Source organism: Pleurodeles waltl, chromosome 4_2 (assembly GCF_031143425.1).
Source record: "Pleurodeles waltl isolate 20211129_DDA chromosome 4_2, aPleWal1.hap1.20221129, whole genome shotgun sequence".
Classification (NCBI taxonomy): Eukaryota; Metazoa; Chordata; class Amphibia; order Caudata; family Salamandridae; genus Pleurodeles; species Pleurodeles waltl.
The window spans coordinates 187,571,395-187,597,582 of NC_090443.1; the positions used below are offsets into that span (position 1 = coordinate 187,571,395).

Consider the following 26,188-nt stretch of genomic DNA (forward strand, 5'->3'; position numbering starts at 1 on the left):
CCAAGAGCACAAAGGCTGTCACCCCATGATGTCAGAAACTTGTCTGAAAGTGGCAGGCTGGCACAGACCGGTCAGTCCTGCACTAGAAGCTTGGCTAAAATACATGGGGCATCTCTAATATACCCTCTGGGTGCATTTTTGAATAAGTCAACACTGGCATCAGTGTGGGTTTATTGTGCTGAGAAGTTTGATACCAAACTTCCCATACTTCAGTGAAGCCATCATGGAGCTATGGAGTTCGTAATGACAAACTTCCAACCCATGTTCATTATATGGCCACAGTACACCTACAGTGTCTAAGAATGGACTTAGACCTTGTAGGGGCATATTGCTTATGCAGCTATGCCCTCACCTGTGTTATAGTGCTTCCTGACTTACGGCTGTAAGGCCTGCTAGAGGGGTGACTTAGCTATGCCACAGGCAGTGGTTTGTGGGCATGGCATCCTGAGAGGGGTGCCATGTCCACTTTGTCATTTTCTGTCCACCAACACACACAAGGTGCAATGGCAGTGAGGTACTGGGTTTTTCAGAACCGGTACTGATCCGGTAACCCAGCGGTGCCAGGGTACACCCAAAGACCTCGGGTACTTTCCTGATTCAGACCACAGAAACTCAGAGTCTTCTAGGTGAAGTAAAAGATCGAATTTATTGGCTGCAACCAATTGACAAGCGTCCTAGAAGTACAACAGCACGACTTGTATGTTCTCAGGAGACTGTGTGTCAATGCAAAATCAGGTTTCCTTATATACAGTTTTTTAAGCTTCAGGCAAACATTCTTGACATTTTGGTTGGTCATTCACATGTTTTCACTACAAAGGAAAAAACAGTGTCATGATGAAACCTCATATTTCATGTCATTCAACCCATAATAAATTACCCGGCAAGGCCTAGAATTTCACATCAGATAAGTGTGGACCCCCAATAAAAACAGGCACCTCCCCCTCGTAAAGTAAGAAGAAGAAAAGAGCAGGTGCAAGTGTGAGCAAGATTAGGCAGGGTGTGTGAGCGATAATAAGGGTTTTATGGCATGGTGTGCCTTGATGCTATCTGATTCGGCCACTGGGAGAGGGACTGACCAAACAGGTTTGGCCTGAGGCAATGGTTCCAGCTTGCCCAGGTCAGAGAAAAGTCAATCAAGGTGTACGTGTCCTTGGAATCAAATCCGACTGTATTATAAGCCTATGTGAGGGCAACTTTTAAAATGGCTGCCGTGTATAAAATGGGAGCCACGAGTGCAGGACGAAAATGGCGATTTCGAGGTGAAAACGCTGCTGGAATTGAGCGAAAATGCTCATGCTTAGTGTACTAGTCATTATCGGTCTTTTGATACTAAAATCGTACTGCTGTGGCAAAGCAGATTACATGGGTCCAGAATTTTTAGAACCACAAACCCTCCTTTTGCCCTTACATAGGCAATAAACCTATTCTCATGCTAATCTGAGTCCAGGTCTATGTTTCTAAAGTCGTTGAGATGTTGCTGTAACATCATCCTAGTATTTAGCTCGTTTCTTGGTGCAGGTGTCCTTATGCATGATGTAACACAGAAACCACATATCGTAGGAGCACACTGCACGCATAGACAGAACAGGAAAAGAATGGCCAATATCATTCCAATGACCATCAGAATCTTCCATCCCCATGCTGATATCAGTTCCCAGAACCATCCCATTAATGACCAATCTCCTTTATCTAAATGAATAGATTCGGAAATTCTATGCAGTTTGGAGATGGCCTGGTATACTGTTGGAGCGTTATCTGGGTTAAAAACACAGCAACTCGACTGGATCAATGTACATACTCCACCCCGGTCTGCAAGGATGACATCTAATGCGACCCTGTTCTGAAGGGTCATAAGACGATCCGACTGGAGCTCAGCAGTCAAGTTACCAAGGGCACCAGCGGTTTCAGCCACGGTGGATTCAACCACTCTTATCAATTGCCTTATACTCCTGCTGTTGCTTATTTGTCCCCAGAACGGCAGAAAACCCTTTACGAAGTCCCCAAATTCTTGTCCTGCAGTGTCTTCTTCACTGAAGACGCCTCTAACTATCCTTGTCTTGTGGTAATCTGCCGCTGCTGTGTAGGTAGGGGGCAACAGGAACGAAACGAAGCATGTGCCCGAAAAGTCAGGGGGCAACCATGTAAAGGCTCTATCATGGCAGATGAAATAGGTGCCCTTAGCTGCCAAGAGCGGAGGGGAGGTCTGAGATGCGAAGACATATGTCTCAGTGCAGACGCTTTCCCCTAGCTGAGCTCTGGGATTCTTGCCAGTACCTTGCAGACACAGGTGACCCTGATGGGGTACAACCCAAATCAGGGAAGATATCTTAGCTTGCTGTTTCTCACTCATTGTGGCTTCATATCCGGTCATGTTCCATCCTATATATGCTATCGTCTCATCTCTGGGGATAGTCTCGTAGGAGATATTGTCCTTCATCATGTCTATGATTCCTTTAACCAAAGCATTTTTCTTAGGGTTGTCTTCCGCAAAACGTAGGGGGTAGTGTGCATAGATGAATATCGTTCTGAATGCCCACACGGAACCATTGTGGCTAAAAGGCAGGATCAGATAAGGGATACCTTTATCTGCTGTGTGAGGCATAAGGCCACACACCCAACAGTTAGTTGTATTTATCACTAGTTGGTGTTGGTGCAAAAGCTGGATGAAGGAGTTATTAATGAACTCTAGTCTCCTAGCAGATTCATGTTTAGGGAGGAGTTGAAAAGAATGTGGGGAAACAGTGGAAGGAGGAGGTGCAGACGGGGTAGTGGGTGCCAATATCACATTAAAACAGAATAAAATATATCCTATAAAAAACATAAGTATACTAAATAACATAAAAATGCACAGCAGCAAAAACCGTTTCCTGGTTATCGTTTCACATATTCTCTTCTTGAAACTCAGTCTTTTAACATGTTCTCAATTTTGGAAAGATTCCATCCTCTAACCGTTGCCGCTCGTGGCGGTTGGTTTACTTCACTTCGGAGTGTTCTGAATGTTCCAGGCCGCCCTAGAACAAACCAGACCTGTAGACCTTGTGTCCACAGGCTACCCTCCTATGTCTTTTCAGCCACGATCCTACAGCCGAACCCGGATGGAGGTTCAAAAAATACAAAAAGCAAAAAGTCATTCAAAAATAATTTTCCATATTGGAGAACTTTGCTAAAGAGAAGAAAAGTAAACTATTTTATTTGTCCTTTATTCTTGGTCGTAGATCATAACGGTTAGTCCCAGGTATCGTGTGGTCCTGAAAAAGGAGTTCAGGTTCTGTAGTGTCCAATCGAACTGACGGTGATACTGCTGATTGTAAAATGTCATCACTTTCTTTCTCGGTGCGTGTTCCTTTTATTCGTGCATCGCTGAAAGGCAGAAAACGTGGCACGGTTTCAGTCTCTGAGTCGGCGACACCTTCCTGGACCCACCGGTCATATGGCAGAGGTAGGGGTACCCTTTTGCAATGGGTCCCATGGATCCAGTGTTTCTTCCCTTCTACTCGAACAGCTGATCTTGTGGAGAGAAGAACGAGGTGCGGTCCGGTCCACCTGGGCTGCTCGTTTTTGGTTCGCTGAAAGTTCTTTATTAAAACCCAGGATCCAGGCTCAATGGGATGACCTGGAGATTCAGAGACCGGAGGCAAGGTGTCGTGGACCTGTTGATGTAAGACACGCAATTTAGCCGTCAATTCATACAGATAGTCAAGCAAGACAGGATGCTCTATCTCGCTAAACTTCTTGGGCCTAGGCACTCCCCATATATTGGCCGGGCGGCCAAAGACTATTTCGTAAGGACTAAGTTTCACTCGTGAATGCACAGTCATTCTGGTTGATAGGAGTGCTAAGGGTAGAGCGTCAGGCCATTTGAGACCAGAGCTCGCTTGTATCTTGGCCAATTTTAGCTTTAGAGTGCCGTTATAGCACTCTACTAATCCAGCTGACTTTGGTTGATGCCTAGCCCTTCGCATACTTTCTTCATCACTTGACCCACAAATTCACTTCCATTGTCACTCCAGATCATTCTCGGCATTCGGAATCTAGGGAAGAACTCTTTCACAAGGGCTTTGGCTGTGGATAGCGCAGTATTGTCTTTTAGGGGATAGGCTTCCACCCATCTTGAAAAGGCACAAACAACAACGAGTACATATTTTAAGTTGTTGCACCTCTCCATGTGGATGAAATCTAGCTGCAAAACCTCAAACGGAAACGTAGGAGGTGCAAAATGACCAGCTGGAGTTGGGGTTCCTCTACCAGGGTTGTGTTTCAAGCATACCATGCAATTTCTAACCACATTTTCTGCGCACTTGGGAATTCCTGTATTTTGCCATACTGGGGCCAACAACTTACAAATCCCTTTCACACTGATGTGAGCCATTCCATGAGCCATTGTAACTACTGCAAGCACATACGCATCGGGTAGCAACCATCTTTGATGTTCTGACAACTCGACCCAACAACCATTCGCATCCAATTTACCCGTACTTTCTCTCCACACACTCAATTCTCTCTCTGTGGCTTCAGCTTGAATCGACTTCACGCTTTCTATCGTGTCTTCACACATTCCAACATCACCAATCCATCTTGCAGGGCCCGCGACATACATTCGGCTCATCACATTCCTTGCCGTTTCTTTTGCGACCTCGTCAGCAAATGCATTCCCACGACCAACATCATCAGTCACCTTTTTATGTGCGCTACACTTCACAATCGCAACTTGCAACGGTAAAGTAAGTGAATCAAGGAGCTCATTTACCAACTGACCATGCTGTATTTTAGTTCCATGCGAGGTCAGGAACCCACGTTCCTTCCACAAACGCCCAAAATTATGGGCCACACCAAACGCATATTGGCTATCGGTATAGATAGTCACTTTCATTCCTTTTGATACTGTACATGCTCTTGTTAGGGCTATTAACTCAGCTGCTTGGGCTGAATTGTGTGGGATACGTGCAGCTTCAACAATCGTACCCAAAGTTGTCACAGCATACGCCGCAGTCGTGTCACCATTCGGGAGCTTAAAGCATGAACCATCCACCCACAAAGTACCATCACTCTTTGCAATGGGAGTGTCCAGAAGGTCTATTCTCCCTTTCGTTTCTTCTTCTGTTCTACGGAGACAATCATGTTGTTCAGAAGTATCTAACTCCGTCACAATTGGCAATAACGTAGCTGGGTTAAGTGTAGTGCATCTTTTTATATGTACATGGCTTGCTAACAATGTCAACTCGCAACCTGACAATCGAGCACTAGTTAAATGCTGTGTCTTGGTTCTGTTTAACAACGTGTCCACTGCATGTGGAACCATTACGATTAATGTGTTATTCATCACTAAACCAGCAGACTGTCGGATAGAAACAGCAGCTACCGCTGCCGCTCTTAAGCAGCTCGGTAGTGCCTTAGCTACTAGGTCTAAGGTTGAAGAGAAATAGGCGCATGGACGCTCCCTGTCTCCAAACTGTTGCGTCAAAACTGCTAACGCACAACCTTCTTTCTCATGGACATATAATGTAAAAGGCTTGCTGTAGTTGGGGGTACCCAACACAGGAGCTGAACATAATGCATCACGTAATTCAACAAAACTTTTCTGACAATCTTCAGACCATGGGACGGGATTTGGTATATCTTTACAAGTTAATTCCACCAAGGGTTTGGCTATTAACGAAAAATTAGGTATCCATTGTCTGCAATATGATGTAATTCCCAAGAAAGCACGCACTTCCCTTTGTGTTCTTGGCACACTCATTGCTGCAACAGCTCTGATTCTCTCTGGGGTCAGTTGCCTTCCCTCCTTCGAAAAGAGATGACCTAAATAGGTCACTTCTTTTTGACAATACTGTAAGTTTGAAAGGGACACTTTGTGGTGTAAATCAGACAAATGACGCAATAATGACAATGTTGCTTCTTTGCAGATCTCTTTAGTATCTGCGGCAACTAGCAAATCATCGACATATTGAATGAGAGTGGCGCCATCAGGTAACATAAGAGTGTCAAGTTGTGCTTTCAAAGCCTGACTATAGATGGATGGACTTTCACAATAGCCTTGAGGAGCTCTCTTAAATCTGAAGCTTCGTCCTCCCAAATTGAAGCCAAAAATGTCCCTGCTCTCTTCTGCAATAGGGATGCTGAAGAAAGCATTCTTCAGGTCTATTACTGAAAACCAAGTGGCTGAAGCCGGAATCATTGTCAACAATGCAGTGATATCGGGGACGACTGGAAACTGTGGCACAACTATTTTGTTCACCTGTCTAAGATCAATTACAAACCTATAAACAGGTGGCTGAGTAGGGTCAGTATGCTTCAAGACAGGCAAAACAGGACTATTGCAAACGTTGCCTCTTGTCTCTTCAATTACATCCTTCTCAATCAGATCACGAATAATTGCCATCAACGCTTTTTCCCCCTCACTAGAGATCTTGTATTGGGGAATACGTGGCATTTTAACATTGGCTTTTAATGTTATCACATATGGCTGAATTTCCAAAAGACCTACATCATTAGGTCCAGTAGCCCAAAGAGTATTAGGAAGAGACGAAAATTCTGGTGGAAATCTGTCCTTTGACAAATACATTGGTGAAACCACTTTCTTACCCAATGTGAGTTGCACTCCAGAAGGAGAGCAATACAATGTTGCATACAATCTCTTTAACAAATCTAATCCTAACAAGTTCTCGCCACAACCTGTCGTCAAAATAAGGGGTGTTTCAAATTTACAAGGTCCAACAGAAAGAGATATAGGGTTAGAAATCGGATTTCTAACTGGGGCGCCGGAAAACCCTACTGATACATTTGTTTCGCCAGACAAAGGTGCGCCAGGGAGTTTTGAGTGCATAATAGAACTCTTGGTAGCACCAGTATCCAACAGAAAAGGTTCTGACACACCTGATGCAATCACCTTAACATAAGGCCCACTCTGATCTACTGGAACTGAAACAACTCCCTCTCTTTGTCTATGGCTGTCCTAGCAATCATTACTGTCCAAATGCTCACCCTCTGTATAGTAATCATCAGTATAGTACTGAGCCGTCCTACCGGATGCATTAACCTGTTGATCAAATCTGTTCATTGAGTTTTGAGGGAGGAATGGGCGCGCGTTCTGGGGAACATATCCACGTCCTCTTCCTCTAGGTGCTTGTGGAACACATCGACCTCTTAAACCGGAAGTACCATTTGCGCGCTGTAGCAAAGCAGGGCAACTATACTTGAAATGACCCTCTTCCTTACAATATGAACACTGATTGGGACCTACTGGGATACGTGGTTGAGCATACTCGGCTCTTTGCGAGTTTCTCTGAAACGGTTGGGGCTGATAGTTATTCTGATAGTTGTTCTGTGCACCACGTGGCGGGTACGCTTGTTGTAACAGAACCTTCGTTTTTAAATCTTTTGTTTTCTTCTCTATTCTATCTCTCTCATCTTTATCTCTATTTTCGTAGTATTGTGCAGTAGCCAATTTCTGCGCTGAAGAGGAAACTACCCAAGAACTTTCTGAATCTTTTAACTTTTTACACAACTCAGGAAGCAGATTATGCACAAATTTATCGACGAACAAACGTTGACCACCTTCCGTGCTCATATCTTGACCACTGTGGTCCACAAACGTTTCTTCAAACCTGGTGAAGAAATCTGATACCGTTTCTTCTTTCTTTTGCTTACATGCAGACAATTTATCCCAGTTTACACGCATCGCAGGCATTATAGTTTTCATGTAATCAATAATTCTACCAGGAAGTTCTGTCACTAAAGGCTCAGGTTTAGCACCACCAATTTGTCGGGCGTCTGCAGCAGCAATATTAGCCCATGTGTCTCCTAATTCTTGAGCATGGTCTGCATGGCGAATCTTTCCCCATAAAGGCTGTGGAACAACATTCCCAAACAACATGTCTATGTCAGCTAAATTCATAATGCAAGACCCCGCAGTCTGTGACAATTCCTTGTAATACCCTGTAGGATTCTTACGGGGATCAGGCAATGTCTGCTTAAGGGCTAAAACTTCAGCTCGCTTCCATGGAACGTGTACCCATACACGCTGGAAATGAGGCAGGACAGGTGGATTAGCATTTGGGTCCCCTTCCCTCCACTGTGGGGGAACTTCTCTCATGGGGTACTGTTTCCCTTTCTTTTTAGCAGAAGAATCATATTTAAACAATAACCTGGAAACACCTTCAGTCCTAAACGACAATAACGTTGCAACTGCTTTCTTGACATCTGAACCCACAATCAAACCTGTCGAAAAATCAAACCGTACACGACACAACTTAGGCGGATTGGGCTCCAAATCATTTTCCTCTAAATCCTCAGAAAGAAAAGTACACATTTTCTCAAAAACGTATCTCTGTTTCGGTTCTTCCCACTGATGGAAGACATCCATAACAGACTCTAGTTCATATCTCGCTGGTTCAGTAACCCATTTATGCGCCAAATAATTCAGTGTCTCTTTCTCCATACCATCAGGCAATTGGCTACGCAATTGCTTACGCTCTGTAACTGGGGTCGTAGCTAATGACCCAAAGAGAGGGGATAAAAGACTAGTCACAGTGTTTGTCATTCTCTGACGGATAGAGGGAGAGGTTGACAAATGAACAGGAGGAAAAACAGAATGAGACAAGGCAGAGACAGAAGAAGTGTCAGAAACAATACCAGGAGTGGTAGTCGCTATAGTAGTCAAAGTTGTAGGAAGTAAAGGCAGAGCAGATGTCAAAGCCGGTGGCCCTTGAGAAGGCTGCACCGGAGGAATAGGAACCAACTGAAGAATAGCTGGTGGGTGCTGGGGAGGAGCAGGAGGGAATGCAACCACTGGTTGTGCAACTAGAGGTTGCGGAGGTGCCGTTGCATTCTGCGCATAGGGTGGTGGCGAACTTAGCAAATGCGACATTAGGGGATCTTTTTCAGAGTCTTTTGCTGCATCTTGCTGAAGAGGCGACAAAACTGGATAGCATTTATCTACTGTCATTTTGTGTCACCTATGTAACTGCTCATTCAACTGTTCTGCTTCGCTATCTTTAAACTGTATAGCAGCTTGCATAATCGAAATACCTTTTTCTCTCTTATTTTTCTTAGCTAATTTAATTTCCTTTTGCTTGGCTTCTTTACGCCATAAGCGGAAAGAATCAAACATTGCCGGCCGGGCTTTCTTCTTAAAGAGTCTAACTTCGAGGTTATCTAAGATTTCTGTGTCAAAGCTACCATTTTGGGGCCATTTTAAAACACCATCTTTTCTGGTGTAACGGATCCATACTTCATTATATGTGATGGGGCCTACTCCGTGCTTCACATATAGTTCATAAGTTGGAGTTCCAATCGGAGGAACCGGACATGAGTCCTCCAACCGGGAGTCCCTTTTACAACCAAGACAAAACACATTTCCAAGTCTGCTAAGACCAGGCATCTTCGCTCACTAGTCTAGCTTCAAACTTCAAAGGATTATCGTTTACGATAGTCTCGTGAATACACGAGTCCTTCGGCTTTGGTACTTGCAAGTTCCAAATCAAAGTGATCCCGAAGGGATACCAAACCAAATGTCCAACTTAAGGACCAAATCAAGTGTCCAACTAAGGACCAAATCAAGTGTCCAACTAAGGACCAAACCAAGTGTCCAACTAAGGACTGGGAGACGCTCCACTTATACTTAACTGAAAATATCAATGACGTCACCAGAAGACTCGTCTTATCGTTTCGCTCTACCAAAAATCAAGGGTCCAAATCAGGGCGATAGCCAGGGCAGCAGTCCTTCGTAGCCGGCGGGAAGCGGGGAACCTCGCAGCAAAGACTTTCGGACCACGTCGACATGCAGGGGTCGATGAAGTGGCGGCCTTCCTCCAGAAGTTTCACACGAAGCTCCTCACGAACCTCAGGCTTGGACCAGTACCGCTGGTATCGCCCCACGTTGGGTGCCAACTGAGGTACTGGGTTTTTCAGAACCGGTACTGATCCGGTAACCCAGCGGTGCCAGGGTACACCCAAAGACCTCGGGTACTTTCCTGATTCAGACCACAGAAACTCAGAGTCTTCTAGGTGAAGTAAAAGATCGAATTTATTGGCTGCAACCAATTGACAAGCGTCCTAGAAGTACAACAGCACGACTTGTATGTTCTCAGGAGACTGTGTGTCAATGCAAAATCAGGTTTCCTTATATACAGTTTTTTAAGCTTCAGGCAAACATTCTTGACATTTTGGTTGGTCATTCACATGTTTTCACTACAAAGGAAAAAACAGTGTCATGATGAAACCTCATATTTCATGTCATTCAACCCATAATAAATTACCCGGCAAGGCCTAGAATTTCACATCAGATAAGTGTGGACCCCCAATAAAAACGGGCACCTCCCCCTCGTAAAGTAAGAAGAAGAAAAGAGCAGGTGCAAGTGTGAGCAAGATTAGGCAGGGTGTGTGAGCGATAATAAGGGTTTTATGGCATGGTGTGCCTTGATGCTATCTGATTCGGCCACTGGGAGAGGGACTGACCAAACAGGTTTGGCCTGAGGCAATGGTTCCAGCTTGCCCAGGTCAGAGAAAAGTCAATCAAGGTGTACGTGTCCTTGGAATCAAATCCGACTGTATTATAAGCCTATGTGAGGGCAACTTTTAAAATGGCTGCCGTGTATAAAATGGGAGCCACGAGTGCAGGACGAAAATGGTGATTTCGAGGTGAAAACGCTGCTGGAATTGAGCGAAAATGCTCATGCTTAGTGTACTAGTCATTATCGGTCTTTTGATACTAAAATCGTACTGCTGTGGCAAAGCAGATTACATGGGTCCAGAATTTTTAGAACCACAGCAGTGTGCGTGTGCTTGGTGCATGCTGCAGCCCTTTGGGACCATCACTGGCCACAGGGCCCGTGGTACCATGGGTACCTTTTACAAGGGACTTGGCTGTGTGCCAGGGGTGTGCCAATTGTGAGAACAATGGTACATTTTAGGGAAATAACACTGGTGCCTGGTTAGAAGGATCCCAGCACACACTGTCAAGTCAGCATCAATATCAGGCAAAAAGTGGGGGGTAACCTTGCCAAAAGGGGCACTTTCCTACACCATTGTCTCTGTAACTTCTTTGGGGACACTTGGTACAACTCCACTAGGAGCTTGTCATTTTGCAGTATCTCCAGAGCATCCTTATCAACACCTACAGTAGTCTGGGTTGCCTCCATTGATCCATCAGCAAATGGAGGAGGTCTAGAACTCAACAGCTCACAACTGAATTTGTCATCATTGTCATCCGACTCCTCATTCCTCTCTTTGTTTTTCTATTTATCCTGTTCTTTTCCAATAACTATAGCAGGAAAGGTTTTGTACACTTTCAGTCATCTATTATTTCCAGCCATTCTCTTCACGATCTCATTTATTTTCTAGCCAACTTCTAAATGACTTCTTTATAGTCCTATCTTTCTTTTGCCTCTCCTTTTCGGTCGCCATGCAATTCTTATTTTGCACTGTGTTAAAATGGACACTGAATTAAATTGTGCATATTTTGTCTTAGAAAATGTAGGGTTTTAACATTAAAAGTACCCTCCATTGGAAATAGTACTGCTTCATCATGTGATGTGTATTTATATTCCAAGTGGAGATCCAGGTGCAGGTATACTACCCAACCTCTTTCATCATTCAATATGCTGACGTTCCTTTACTCAGCAATTTCTGACTCTAGGTATATCAGCCTCAGGTTTGTGCTCTGTGAATACACCACCTGTGTTTTACACCTAAAACTCAAAACAAGCTTCAAATCACAATAAAATACTATTAAAAACTTAGCGATCAACGGCCAGTAACACTACAGCTCTGTCAAAAGTCAGCCTTTCACAGTGCGGTTCTGCTTGCAACCAGACAATCAGAGCACAGCTTTGTAGTGATGTCTCACCAATACCAGTATGGCTCCCTGGCTGAACACCCAATCACAGTGTGACTTTGTGAATAGGAAAATAATTACAGAACCACATTAAGTCACTTAAAAGCAATAAAACCTCTGTATGTTCACCCCAGAAAGGAATACAAGTAAAACAACTCAATCCAAACCATAGAAACTCAAATAAAAATAATTTGAGAAAATCAAATTCAGAAGTGAAAATGAATAACCAAGCAGGCTACAAAAAATGATTGCTAGACAAACTCTGACCAGTCGAAATCTACCTCCTAATGTACTCCACCCTATGCACTCAGGGTAGGCGGAATAATGAAAAATTCCTAGCTATCGTAGTGGAATGTTTCAATTCTATTGAGGACAAGGAGTGAAGATTAGGCTTTACTTTCTGCACTTTTTATTTCCAGCAGCCACGTAACATTACGAAGGTTCAACAAAACACTACATTTTCAATGAGTCCTTGGGGAGGGGAAAAAGAGAAAAACAGTTCATCCAATCAGAATGGTGCAAGATCCTGTAACAACCATAGAACACTATCTTTCTCTTTCTTCGTGTGAACATGACTGCTTTCTCCTAAATCATTTCTTTTTACCGGAGTCCGTTCCTACCAAAAAAAAATAAAAAACTATAAGCTGATTGGGTTCATAAGATAAAGTCTAATCAATGTACAATACAAACGAACTCTTTAGAAACATCTAATCATGTACCATCATAACAAAACTCTTTAGACATATATTCCCAACAGAAATACCCAAAGATTTTCTCCCATCCACTCCTGACTCTGACTTGGAGTCTCAGGATTTTCACAATTGTATTTTTCGTTAGGAAAAACAGCATAGGATTCCAAACAGGACCTCTGCATTTGTAGCAACTGAAGTGCATGAAAAGGTACGGGAACTATGATATTGAGTGCATGGGGACGGTGTTAAGGACATGGCAAAAAGAACAAATACTCTGTAACAATTTTGTTTTTGTAAAACAATTTTATAAAATAATGCACCTTAAATAAAAAGTAAGTACAAGGAAAACTAGTTGGTGTGAATGTGCTTTTTTTATGGTATGAAACCCTGGTTGGATAATTTGATCGCTGCAGATGTCTGTGAGTGTCACAGATTTGAATCGTGACTGGCAATAGTGACATGCATTTACAGTGCTACAGGTTCTATGCATGTGACGGAAAACACTGTGAATAGTTAAATCATGGTTCACTGTGTTTCAAGTGACTTCAAAATTAAAGGATATACTGGCTCGTAAGCAGCAATTACATTTAGTGATAAACCATTTGCACAAATTACATTGCTTTCAGGTAGCAGAAACTTTGCTGAGAATAATTGTTTCTTCTTTAGGTGTCTGTCTCTTTCTAGGCTCTCAGTGCAGCTTCACTTTAAATCACGGATACCTTAAGGTTGAGATGTTTGTTTGTTTGTTTTTAGTTTAAAAAAGGTATGGGAATTGTTCTTTATTCGGTGTCTGGATAGTTCAGAGGACATATTGGTGGCGTGATCAAGGAGCTACAAGCCTCTCAAAAATGCACACACAAAAAGTTTCTCTTGACATCTAGTTAATATATCTCAAATGTATGCAATGTTAAGAAATGTATGTACTGGGAGAACCTTAACCACGAGAAGCCAGTTTTTTTAAATAAAGAAAATAAAGTCCAGTCGAGTTCAACGATTCATAAGTTGGTTGTTTATTTCAGCTGCAGAAGCTGTAAACATTCTCCTTTTCCTCTCTCTTGACAGGCGCTTTTTATTTCGTAGCTTCACTATTTTGAATCATGCCTTTGGATCCGGCCAGGCAGCTTTTATTCACAAGAGAACAAACCTACAGACACAGTTACGAGAAACAAATGAGGCTAAGTGCACATCCTATTTTATCGAGCCAGTTCAGTGGATGGAGCCTGCTCTCCTAGGGGTGGTAGATGGACAGGTAAGAGTGAGAGGAGCTTGCCAAAGGTGTGACTTTAAGGATGTACATATCAAGTTGATATGTTGTGAAATACTTGTAATAATACACAAACAAAAGGTGTTTTTTCAATGAAAAGACATCTGTGTAGTCCTGATGGTCACATGCCTTTCTTGTATGTCTATTTGTGACTGTTGAGCCTGAACGCTGGTCCTTGTCCTTCTTACATTGGTTAAACCAGCTCTAGACCCTTGACTTTCAAAAATTCTTCAGTTAGGACTGCTGCAAACATGGGTTCTATTATGAAGAGCTATTTTTTGTTCTTTATTTCCCTTACTAGACCACCTGCAGAGATTGGTCTGTGTTAATCAGACCTCTTTTAGACTAGGTGCAAAACCAACTTTTGAATCTGTAAGCACATGCTGAAGCCTGATTTAGTCCAGATATTGAGCCTGACGGATTGCTTGGACAGGTCGGAATTCTCTGAGGCTACGGTAGCCCTATACTTTGCTTTGAAGAACTTAAATTAACATTGTTAGCAGAAGTCAAGTAAAGAGTTTCAGCAGTTGGACTATGGTGTTTCTAATGTAGGTGAGGCAGGGTATGAAGTGGTTATTAGGATGCCTAATCACTTGCCCTACTATTTCTCCTCACTAAGGCATTTAGATTTACCCACACAAAGAGCCATTTAATTTTGTTACCGTCTGCCAGTATCCAAATCAGGCCCTTAGTCTTCCCATTACTTACCATTTGTTGGCTTGCTTGTCATTCTCATTTGCTGGCTTCCTATTGGTTATTGTGTACGATTTTCTGCCTGCCTTACACTTCCCACGTGTGTGTATTTTCTGTGAAGCCTGAATCAAGTACCGCTTCCTTTTGGAGTGTTCATCCACTGCTGGAGCTACTTTTTTTAGGTTGAATATAGCAGTGTCGTGTTATTATCTACTTTAGTTTTAAGCACGCTCACCTCATGCCCATCACTGTTGCTCGTTCATGGGCTTGCCCTTCAACAATCCTTTATTATCATTGGTAAATGCTTTATGTTTGTCCCTCCTTGGGCCAGTTTGGTTACCGCCTTGGACGTTGACATTGTTACATGACTAATTGTACTTTGGCTGATACGTTTGACTGCAAGCAAACTTCTTTTGCGTTTTGTGTCTCCTTCACGCTCATGCTCATGGCGTGGTGCTTTGAACCAGCTTGCTTGTGTGAAACTGTTTTACTTTTCACTTCCAATTTATGTGGCAAGAACAGTCTGGTTAGGAGTTTACAACGCTAATAGCTCTAACTCTAGCAACTGCGAGATCCATTGCATTGCAAATGCTTGTTTTTTCCTCCCACTGTCGATGTCCCCACGTCGCCCTCCCCCTGCTGTCCTTTAACATCCGCCCCCCTCTTCTGTTGTCCAGTGTCCCACGCTCCTCCACCATCATCCTGCATATTGCTTGACACCCTCTAACTCACTCCCCCCTCCCTCCCCCACCCTCAACTCCTGTGCCTATTTTTTTGTTTGTTTTGTTTTTTACTTGGCAGACAAGGTTTAAAAACATGCATGTTTTGGAAAATATTCAGCTACCCAAATGACATATGCGTTCTTTGAGGGATACAATATAAAGTAAATGTTTCTGGAATGCTCCATGCACATTCTCTCCCTTCTGCTTCTTTGCAATTTTTGTACCTCTGGCGAGTCCACTTTACATTAACCTATACTGCTGTTGAACAAAATGGGGACCTGGCCCATCTAGAGGTTCGAAGCTTCTGACACATTATTTTAAATTGTTTTCCTCCTAGACTGACTCATGCAACAAACAAGACGTTACATTGGGCATCCTCTGTGACCTGCAAGGACAGAGAAGCTGATGAGATTAGTGCTAGTCATTCCTCTTGCCACGTCTCCACCCGTCGAAGTGTACTTGACGTATGTGCCAAATAGTCAGCTAAATGCGAGCACTCAAGCGGGCCTCCCAAGCCAGATTTACACAGTGTCAAGTATTTAAAAATATTTATTGCTCAAATACTTCGACACATCAGCGTGTGTCAGAAACGTCCCTTCTTTTTCCTAATACGAAAAAAAGCTTTGAAAATTTCGGACCAACGTTAAATTAACCACTGTACTCTTTCGGTAAAAACAGAAAGTACCCTTGGAAAGAGTTTATTGCTTGCAATTATTTAATGAGTAAGAGTTTGACGCCAAGAAACCAAACATTCTTAAACTCCTTGCATGACAACAGAAGATTTTCATAAAATAGGATATATAAAAATATCTAGATTTTTCACAGTTAATATACAGATATGGACAGTTCACTGTTTATAATTCACAAAGATGAAATACATAAAATCCAACTTGACTAGTGTAAGGCTGACCAGTCTGTGCCAGCCTGCCACTAACAGGCACGTTTCTGACCCCATGGAGTGAGAGCCTTTGTGCTCTCTGAGGTCAGAAACAAAGCCTGCTCTGGGTGGATGTGCCTTACCCCTCCCCCGTGCAGGAACTGTAACACTTGGCAGAGAGCCTCAAAGGCTCAGACCTCCTGTTACAGTGTCCCAGGGCACTCCAGCCAGTGGAGATGCCTGCCCCCTGGACCAAGCCCCACTTTTAGCGGCAAGTCTGGCAGGAAAATTAGGGGAAAAAAGGAGGAGTGACCATATCAGCTGGGACCACCCCTAAGGTTTCCAGAGCTGAAGTGACCCCCTCCTTGTAGAATCCTCCACCTTGTTTTGGACGACAGGGACCAATAGAGTTAGGAATGTGCCCCCATCTCCAAAGGAAATGTACACAGGAATGGTTTAACCACCCTCAGGGACAGTAGCCATTGGCTACTGCCTTCTGAGCCGTGTAACACCCCTAAATCTAGTATTTAGGTAATCTCTTGAACTTTACTCATCAGATTCCTGGCGACTTCAGAAGAAAGAAGAAGGACTTCTAAGTCGACCCAGCAGTGAAGATTTCAGACGACAACTGACTTGGCCCCAGTGCTACCGGCCTGCCTGCAGCTTCAAAGACCGCCTGCTCCAAGAAGGCGACGCATGCTGCAGGACCAGCGACCTTTACAAACCCCTAGAGGACTGCCTGGTCAGCAGAGGACCACGAACTCCCCAGGACAGCAGCCGTGTCCAGACAAAATCTCCGGAACCACCCAGGATGAGCAAGCCCTGTCCACTCTGCAACTGACGCCCATGGCCGAGTCCAGGTGGCCCTCTGGTCCATAGGAGGTCCCCAGGCGATTCCGGCCTAGTGTCCACCCTGGGTTGACCCCTCCTGGCAAACACGACGACGCCTGCAGCCTGAATCCAGTGGACCCCCCCTTTACCCCGACCGGATATGACAAAGTTACCCGATGCCCAAGGAGGTCCTTGCACCCGCAGCCCCCTGGCCTTACGGAATTCGACCGACAGTCCAACAACGTCCAGCGGCCACCTCTCCTGCCTGTCCAACCTTTGGTTTCCTGGAACCGACCCCCGGGACCCAGCCTGCAGCTTCATTTGTGACCCCCGGACCCCCCATTGAAAAGCATTGTGCTCCCAGCACTGTTTGCACCCTACACCCAGCCGCCCCTGTGTCGCTGAGGGGATGTGTGTGGAGTGATCCTGTGGCCCCCGGTGCTGACCTAAACCCTTAAGGCCTGTATCCTGGAACCACGGGTACTTACCTGCAATCTGTTTTCTACCGAGCACCCCCAGTCTTCATAGGATTCCATTACAAACCTGATGTTAACTTTGACTTCTGCACCAAGCCGGCCCCGTGTTGCTGGTAGTGCACTTTTGGGGAGAGCCTAAACTTTGACCTGTGGACATCCTAAATCCCGAAGACTGGAATCGTAAGTTGTGTACTTACCTGTTTTTTGTGCTACCACGTTTTCCCCCCCAGGACTCTATGGACTCCTATGGAAAATTACACTGTCAACTTTTGAAATAAAAAATTGCTACTTGTAAACTTTTTTTTTTTTTTTACAAAAAACAAACAAAGTATATTTGATACATATGCCTGATACCTATTGATAACTGTAGTGACCTGCAACAAAGTCCTTCTGGTTATAGTAATAAAGTAACAAAATATATTTTTGTTATATAAAAACCATCAGCCAATATCTGATCACATGACTGAGTTCTAAAATTGCCTTAAGATTCAATTGATTTTTTGAATTGACAGTTTAAAAAAAAAGTTTAAGTCCTGCTAGGGCCTTGGTTAAGTCCCCTTAGCATTTAATTTTAGATTTAAAAGTTACCATAGTTAGGAGTAAGTAGCTAGAAGTAGGTTTTTTTTGGTTCCTAAAGTAATCCCCAACTTCAGTAACAAAATGAGGAGCTCTGAGGACATGGTGGTGGAACTCAATCTCACCCCTTACCTCCATCTCGGGATGAGAGAGTTAAGGTCCCTCTGCTGACTGAAACAAATTAAAACTGGTCCCAATCCTACCAAGATTAAGCTCCAGGAGCTCTTGGCAGAGTATGCAACGGAACACCCTACTGAGGAGGAAGACATCACCTCAGATGTGAAGATGTTAGGGATCAGTAGGATGAACTCCCGCCTCCTAACCTAACTAGGGAGGACAGGGTCCAAATGCCCCTGACTCCAAGGATCGTACTCACAGGTTCTGGATCTCCCACAGGGGAGTCCAGCTCCTCTGGGAACATTACAGGCAGCCTCAATGAAGAGGACCTCCTTTAAGCCAGGTTGGCCAACAGATTAGCTTTGGAGAGACCGCTCCTGGCTATAGAAAGGGAGAGATTTGAAATGAGATTAGCACCCATTAATTGTGGCTGCAACTTAATAACTAGGGACAGAGGACTCTGACACCCCTAAAATCCCCAAAGGGATTGTCCCCAAGTATGAGGAAGGTGATGACATCACCAAGTGATTCACAGCTTTTGAGAGGGCTTGTGGAACCAGAAGATAAAACAATTCTCACTGGGAAGCTCCCCTTTGGCAACCTTTCACTGGTAAGTGTAGGGATAGGCCCCTCACACACACTGGTGCAGATGCTGAATCCTATGACCACATGAAGGCTACATTGATTGAGGGCTTTGGATTCACTACTGAGGAGTATATAGAATTAGGTTCAGTAGGGCTCACAAAACCCTGAGCCAGTCCTGAGTTGATTTTGTAGACTACTCAGTGAAACTCTAGATGATTGGATAACTGGCAGTTGAGTGCATAACTATGATGGGGCTTATAATTTATTTGTGAAAGTACATTTTTTAAGTAACTGCTTCAGTGTCAAGTTGCATCAATATCTGGTAGACCTAGTGTAGGAGGCTGGACTGGCTTGTAGTGAGTACCAAGGGGTACTTGCACCTTGCACCAGGCCCAGTTATCCCTTATTAGTGTATAGGGTGTCTAGCAGCTTAGGCTGATAGATAATGGTAGCTTAGCAGAGCAGCTTAGGCTGAACTAGGAGACGTGTGAAGCTACTACAGTACCACTTAGTGTCATATGCACAATATCATAAGAAAACACAATACACAGTTATACTAGAAATAAAGGTACTTTATTTTTATGACAATATGCCAAAGTATCTTAGAGTGTACCCTCAGTGAGAGGATAGGAAATATACACAAGATATATATACACAATAGCAAAAATATGCAGTATAGTCTTAGAAAACAGTGCAAACAATGTATAGTTACAATAGGATGCAATGGGGATAGGGGCAACACAAACCATATACTCCAAAAGTGGAATGCGAACCACGAATGGACCCCAAACCTATGTGACCTTGTAGAGGGTCGCTGGGACTATTAGAAAATAGTGAGAGTTAGAAAAATAACCCTCCCCAAGACCCTGAAAAGTGAGTGCAAAGTGCACTAAAGTTCCCCTAAGGACAAAGAAGTCGTGTTAGAGGAATAATGCAGGAAAGACACAAACCAACAATGCAACAACTGTGGATTTCCAATCTAGGGTACCTGTGGAACAAGGGGACCAAGTCCAAAAGTCACAAGCAAGTCGGAGATGGGCAAATGCCCAGGAAATGCCAGCTGCGGGTGCAAAGAAGCTTCTACTGGACAGAAGAAGAAGCTGAGGTTTCTGCAGGAACGAAAAGGGCTAGAGACTTCCCCTTTGGTGGACGGATCCCTCTCGCCGTGGAGAGTCGTGCAGAAGTGTTTTCCCGCCGAAAGAACGCCAACAAGCCTTGCTAGCTGCAAATCGTGTGGTTAGCGTTTTTGGACGCTGCTGTGGCCCTGGAGGGACCAGGAGGTCGCAAATTGGACCAGGAGAGAGAGGGGACGTCGAGCAAGACAAGGAGCCCTCTCAGCAGCAGGTAGCACCCGGAGAAGTGCCAGAAACAGGCACTACGAGGATGCGTGAAACGGTGCTCACCCGAAGTCGCACAAAGGAGTCCCACGTCGCCGGAGACCAACTTAGAAAGTCGTGCAATGCAGGTTAGAGTGCTGTGGACCCAAGCTTGGCTGTGCACAAAGGATTTCCGCCGGAAGTGCACAGGGGCCGGAGTAGCTGCAAAAGTCGCGGTTCCCAGCAATGCAGCCCAGCGAGGTGAGGCAAGGACTTACCTCCACCAAACTTGGACTGAAGAGTCACTGGACTGTGGGGGTCACTTGGACAGAGTCGCTGGATTCGAGGGACCTCGCTCGTCGTGCTGAGAGGAGACCCAAGGGACCGGTAATGCAGCTTTTTGGTGCCTGCGGTTGCAGGGGGAAGATTCCGTCGACCCACAGGAGATTTCTTCGGAGCTTCTGGTGCAGAGAGGAGGCAGACTACCCCCACAGCATGCACAAGCAGGAAAACAGTCGAGAAGGCGGCAGGATCAGCGTTACAGAGTTGCAGTAGTCGTCTTTGCTACTATGTTGCAGGTTTGCAGGCTTCCAGCGCGGTCAGCAGTCGATTCCTTGGCAGAAGGTGAAGAGAGAGATGCAGAGGAACTCGGATGAGCTCTTGCATTCGTTATCTAAAGTTTCCCCAGAGACAGAGACCCTAAATAGCCAGAAAAGAGGGTTTGGCTACCTAGGAGAGAGGATAGGCTACTAACACCTGAAGGAGCCTATCAGCAGGAGTCTCTGACGTCACCTGGTGGCACTGGCCACTCAGAGCAGTCCAGTGTGCCAGCAGCACCTCTGTTTCCAAGATGGCAGAGGTCTGGAGCACACTGGAGGAGCTCTGGACACCTCCCAGGGGAGGTGCAGGTCAGGGGAGTGGTCACTCCCCTTTCCTTTGTCCAGTTTCGCGCCAGAGCAGGGCTAAGGGGTCCCCTGAACCGGTGTAGACTGGCTTATGCAGAATTGGGCACATCTGTGCCCAAGAAAGCATTTCCAGAGGCTGGGGGAGGCTACTCCTCCCCTGCCTTCACACCATTTTCCAAAGGGAGAGGGTGTAACACCCTCTCTCAGAGGAAGTCCTTTGTTCTGCCATCCTGGGCCAGGCCTGGCTGGACCCCAGGAGGGCAGATGCCTGTCTGAGGGGTTGGCAGCAGCAGCAGCTGCAGTGAAACCCCAGGAAGGGCAGTTTGGCAGTACCAGGGTCTGTGCTACAGACCACTGGGATCATGGGATTGTGCCAACTATGCCAGGATGGTATAGAGGGGGCAATTCCATGATCATAGACATGTTACATGGCCATATTCGGAGTTACCATTGTGAAGCTACATATAGGTAGTGACCTATATGTAGTGCACGCGTGTAATGGTGTCCCCGCACTCACATAGTTCAGGGAATTGGCTCTGAACAATGTGGGGGCACCTTGGCTAGTGCCAGGGTGCCCTCACACTAAGTAACTTTGCACCTAACCTTTACCAGGTAAAGGTTAGACATATAGGTGACTTATAAGTTACTTAAGTGCAGTGTAAAATGGCTGTGAAATAACGTGGACGTTATTTCACTCAGGCTGCAGTGGCAGGCCTGTGTAAGAATTGTCAGAGCTCCCTATGGGTGGCAAAAGAAATGCTGCAGCCCATAGGGATCTCCTGGAACCCCAATACCCTGGGTACTTCAGTACCATATACTAGGGAATTATAAGGGTGTTCCAGTAAGCCAATGTAAATTGGTAAAAATAGTCACTAGCCTGTGAGTGACAATTTGGAAAGAAATGAGAGAGCATAACCACTGAGGTTCTGATTAGCAGAGCCTCAGTGAGACAGTTAGTCACTACACAGGTAACACATTCAGGTACACTTATGAGCACTGGGGCCCTGGTGAACAGGGTCCCAGTGACACATACAACTAAAACAACATATATACAGTGAAAAATGGGGGTAACATGCCAGGCAAGATGGTACTTTCCTACATAGGGGCAACACAAACCATATACTCCAAAAGTGGAATGCGAACCACGAATGGACCCCAAACCTATGTGACCTTGTAGAGGGTCGCTGGGACTATTAGAAAATAGTGAGAGTTAGGAAAATAACCCTCCCCAAGACCCTGAAAAGTGAGTGCAAAGTGCACTAAAGTTCCCCTAAGGACAAAGAAGTCGTGTTAGAGGAATAATGCAGGAAAGACACAAACCAACAATGCAACAACGCTGGATTTCCAATCTGGGGTACCTGTGGAACAAGGGGACCAAGTCCAAAAGTCACAAGCAAGTCGGAGATGGGCAGATGCCCAGGAAATGCCAGCTGCGGGTGCAAAGAAGCTTCTACTGGACAGAAGAAGCTGCGGTTTCTGCAGGAACGCAAAGGGCTAGAGACTTCCCCTTTGGAGGACGGATCCCTCTCGCCTTGTAGAGTCGCGCAGAAGTGTTTTCCCGCCGAAAGAACGCCAACAAGCCTTGCTAGCTGCAAATCGTGCGTTAGCATTTTTGGATGCTGCTGCGGCCCAGGAGGGACCAGGATGTCGCAAATTGGACCAGGAGGTAGAGGGGACGTCGAGCAAGACAAGGAGCCCTCTTAGCAGCAGGTAGCACCCGGAGAAGTGCCAGAAACAGGCACTACGAGGATGCGTGAAACGGTGCTCACCCGAAGTTACACAAAGGAGTCCCACGTCGCCGGAGAACAACTTAGGAGGTCGTGCAATGCAGGTTAGAGTGCCGTGGACCCAGGCTGGACTGTGCACAAAGGATTTCCGCCGGAAGTGCACGGAGGCCGGAGTAGCTGCAAAAGTCGCGTTTCCCAGCAATGCAGTCTAGCGAGGTGAGGCAAGGACTTACCTCCACCAAACTTGGACTGAAGAGTCACTGGACTGTGGGGGCCACTTGGACAGAGTTGCTGGATTCGAGGGACCTCGCTCGTCGTGCTGAGAGGAGACCCAAGGGACCGGTAATGCAGCTTTTTGGTGCCTGCGGTTGCAGGGGGAAGATTCCGTCGACCCACGGGAGATTTCTTCGGAGCTTCTAGTGCAGAGAGGAGGCAGACTACCCCCACAGCATGCACCACCAGGAAAACAGTCGAGAAGGCGGCAGGATCAGCGTTACAGAGTTGCAGTAGTCGTCTTTGCTACTATGTTGCAGTTTTGCAGGCTTCCAGCGCGGTCAGCAGTCGATTCCTTGGTAGAAGGTGAAGAGAGAGATGCAGAGGAACTCGGCTGAGCTCTTGCATTCATTATCTAAAGTTTCCCCAGAGACAGAGACCCTAAATAGCCAGAAAAGAGGGTTTGGCTACCTAGGAGAGAGGATAGGCTAGCAACACCTGAAGGAGCCTATCACAAGGAGTCTCTGACGTCACCTGGTGGCACTGGCCACTCAGAGCAGTCCAGTCTGCCAGCAGCACCTCTGTTTCCAAGATGGCAGAGGTCTGGAGCACACTGGAGGAGCTCTGGACATCTCCCAGGGGAGGTGCAGGTCAGGGGAGTGGTCACTCCCCTTTTCTTTGTCCAGTTTCGCGCCAGGACAGGGCTAAGGGGTCCCCTGAACCGGTGTAGACTGGCTTATGCAGAATTGGGCACATCTGTGCCCAAGAAAGCATTTCCAGAGGCTGGGGGAGGCTACTCCTCCCCTGCCTTCACACCATTTTCCAAAGGGAGAGGGTGTAACACCCTCTCTCAGAGGAAGTCCTTTGTTCTGCCATCCTGGGCCAGGCCTAGCTGGACCCCAGGAGGGCAGATGCCTGTCTGAGGGGTTGGCAGCAGCAGCAGCTGCAGTGAAACCCCAGGAAGGGCAGTTTGGCAGTACCAGGGTTTGTGCTACAGACCACTGGGATCATGGGATTGTGCCACCTATGCCAGGATGGTATAGAGGGGGCAATTCCATGATCATAGACATGTTACATGGCCATATTCGGAGTTACCATTGTGAAGCTACATATAGGTAGTGACCTATATGTAGTGCACGCGTGTAATGGTGTCCCCGCACTCACAAAGTCCGGGGAATTGGCCCTGAACAATGTGGGGGCACCTTGGCTAGTGCCAGGGTGCCCTCACACTAAGTAACTTTGCACCTAACCTTTACCAGGTAAAGGTTAGACATATAGGTGACTTATAAGTTACTTAAGTGCAGTGTAAAATGGCTGTGAAATAACGTGGACGTTATTTCACTCAGACTGCAGTGGCAGGCCTGTGTAAGAATTGTCAGAGCTCCCTATGGGTGGCAAAAGAAATGCTGCAGCCCATAGGGATCTCCTGGAACCCCAATACCCTGGGTACCTCAGTACCATATACTAGGGAATTATAAGGGTGTTCCAGTAAGCCAATGTAAATTGGTAAAATTGGTCACTAGCCTGTTAGTGACAATTTGAAAGAAATGAGAGAGCATAACCACTGAGGTTCTGATTAGGAGAGCCTCAGTGAGACAGTTAGTCACTACACAGGTAACACATTCAGGCACACTTATGAGCACTGGGGCCCTGGTGAACAGGGTCCCAGTGACACATACAACTTAAACAACATATATACAGTGAAAAATGGGGGTAACATGCCAGGCAAGATGGTACTTTCCTACACCTAGGTCCAATTTCTCCCCAAGAATTGGGAAAGAAGGCAGACCATTGGGTCAAGACAAGGGTGACCACGACTTCCACTGGGGGTGACCAAAGGAACGGGTTACAGAGTCTCCCCAGGGGAAGGGTGGTAAGACACCTAAGGACAAAAACAGTCTTCTCAAGGGCTCCAAAAACCTGCTCAGGAGGGTGGGCCCGAGCTTCTTCACAATCTTCACATGGGTACAAGTATAAAAACATTGATCCCAAAAAGGCATGGTGTTTCAACAGTAAAGAGAATGGACACCAAACTGGAGACTTGGCATGTCCCAAAAAGAATCCCCCTAGCACTACACCAGTTAGCACAGGTATAGTCCATGTCTAGGAGGGATCAACAGTGTGCCCAGAGCAAATCAGGGTTCACATTGAAGCTACTTTAGTTTCTGTGTGTGGGTTAGATGTTGCCTCCATGGTTGTCTGCCACCTAACATGAACAAATACAGACCGCATCCCTAGATTAATGGGGCGAAGGTAGAAGCCCTGAGGGAAACAGGTGCTAGTGTCACCATGGTGACAGAAAAACTGATTTCCCCATGACAATATCTGGCTGGACAAACGTATCCAGTCACCAATGCTGACAGTGTGACTAAGGTCCATCCCATGGCTATGGTGACCTCAGAATGGGGAGGAGTTACTGGCCTGAAACAGGTAATGGTCTCTTCTGAAATCCCAGTTGAATGTCTGCTAGGGAATGACCTGGAGTCATCAGCTTGAGCTGAGGTAGAACTCAAAACCCATGCAGCCATGCTGGCATTCCTTGAAATGGTGTATGTGAAGACTAGAGCACGGAGCCGAGCACAGGGTGAAAAAGAAGTGTTGGAGCCTTGAATAATGGCCCATATAGGCACCACCTTGGCACATTGATGTCAGTTTCTTCTTTCCCTGTGCTAGTTGACAGTGATCTGGGGAAGCGCTATCCTCTGTCGTTTTTTTGGACAGGACTTTTTTGACATTTTGTTGAGTTAGTTATTTGAGGAATTTTCCTCTTGGTGGTGTTGAGGATGGCTTTAAGGAAGACAGGGTTTAAACCGGTGGTGCCTGTCATCACCCCATGTCTGTTACAGATCCACACCTCTTGTTTCTGTGGTGTCTCGAGCACGACCATGACTCCAAATGATGCTCGGCCTGCCAGGAAATGGCACCAAAGGCTTTGAGGGAGTGGTCCCTGAAGAAGCTGCTAGCAGCCCGGCAGGCGACTCCTAGGAGATCTCGGTCTCAATCGAGTAGAAGATCGCAGGACCACTACAGGAGTACCCCATGTCCGCTTCTTCCTGTTCCAAGTCCTAGGGACATTTGGGAGAGGCATGAGAAGCACAAGAAGTCAAAGCATGTTCCTACTTCAGCCCGTCTGTTGGCTAGCGTGACAACAGAACATTGGCGATCAAGGCACTGTTCTGCGGAGCCGTTGCCAGGTTTGACTTTGTGCTTCCCTGCTTTTTCGGGAGTTGGAGCGACCCACCACTCAGATTAAACACTTTCAAAAGGCCATGCCTCACGTATTTGAGCAAGCTGACCCTTCAGGCCCCACTGGGTTGGAAGGGGCCCCATCAGGTTCCACACTGGCGGATTCGGCCTGGGC

The 26,188-nt window shown here is 45.8% G+C and overlaps 1 protein-coding gene across 14 annotated transcripts in view; it reads left to right on the forward strand.

Annotated features, from left to right (window-relative positions):
• The window catches only part of DUSP12 (dual specificity phosphatase 12), a 696,805-nt gene that overhangs the window by 555,035 nt on the left and 115,582 nt on the right, over positions 1-26,188 (forward strand). For all 14 annotated transcript variants that reach the window (XM_069231049.1, XM_069231054.1, XM_069231057.1 and 11 more), the window contains one exon: positions 13,588-13,774. In XM_069231049.1, coding sequence (XP_069087150.1) covers positions 13,588-13,774 — 187 coding nt within the window. The remainder of the gene's footprint in view (positions 1-13,587; positions 13,775-26,188) is intronic.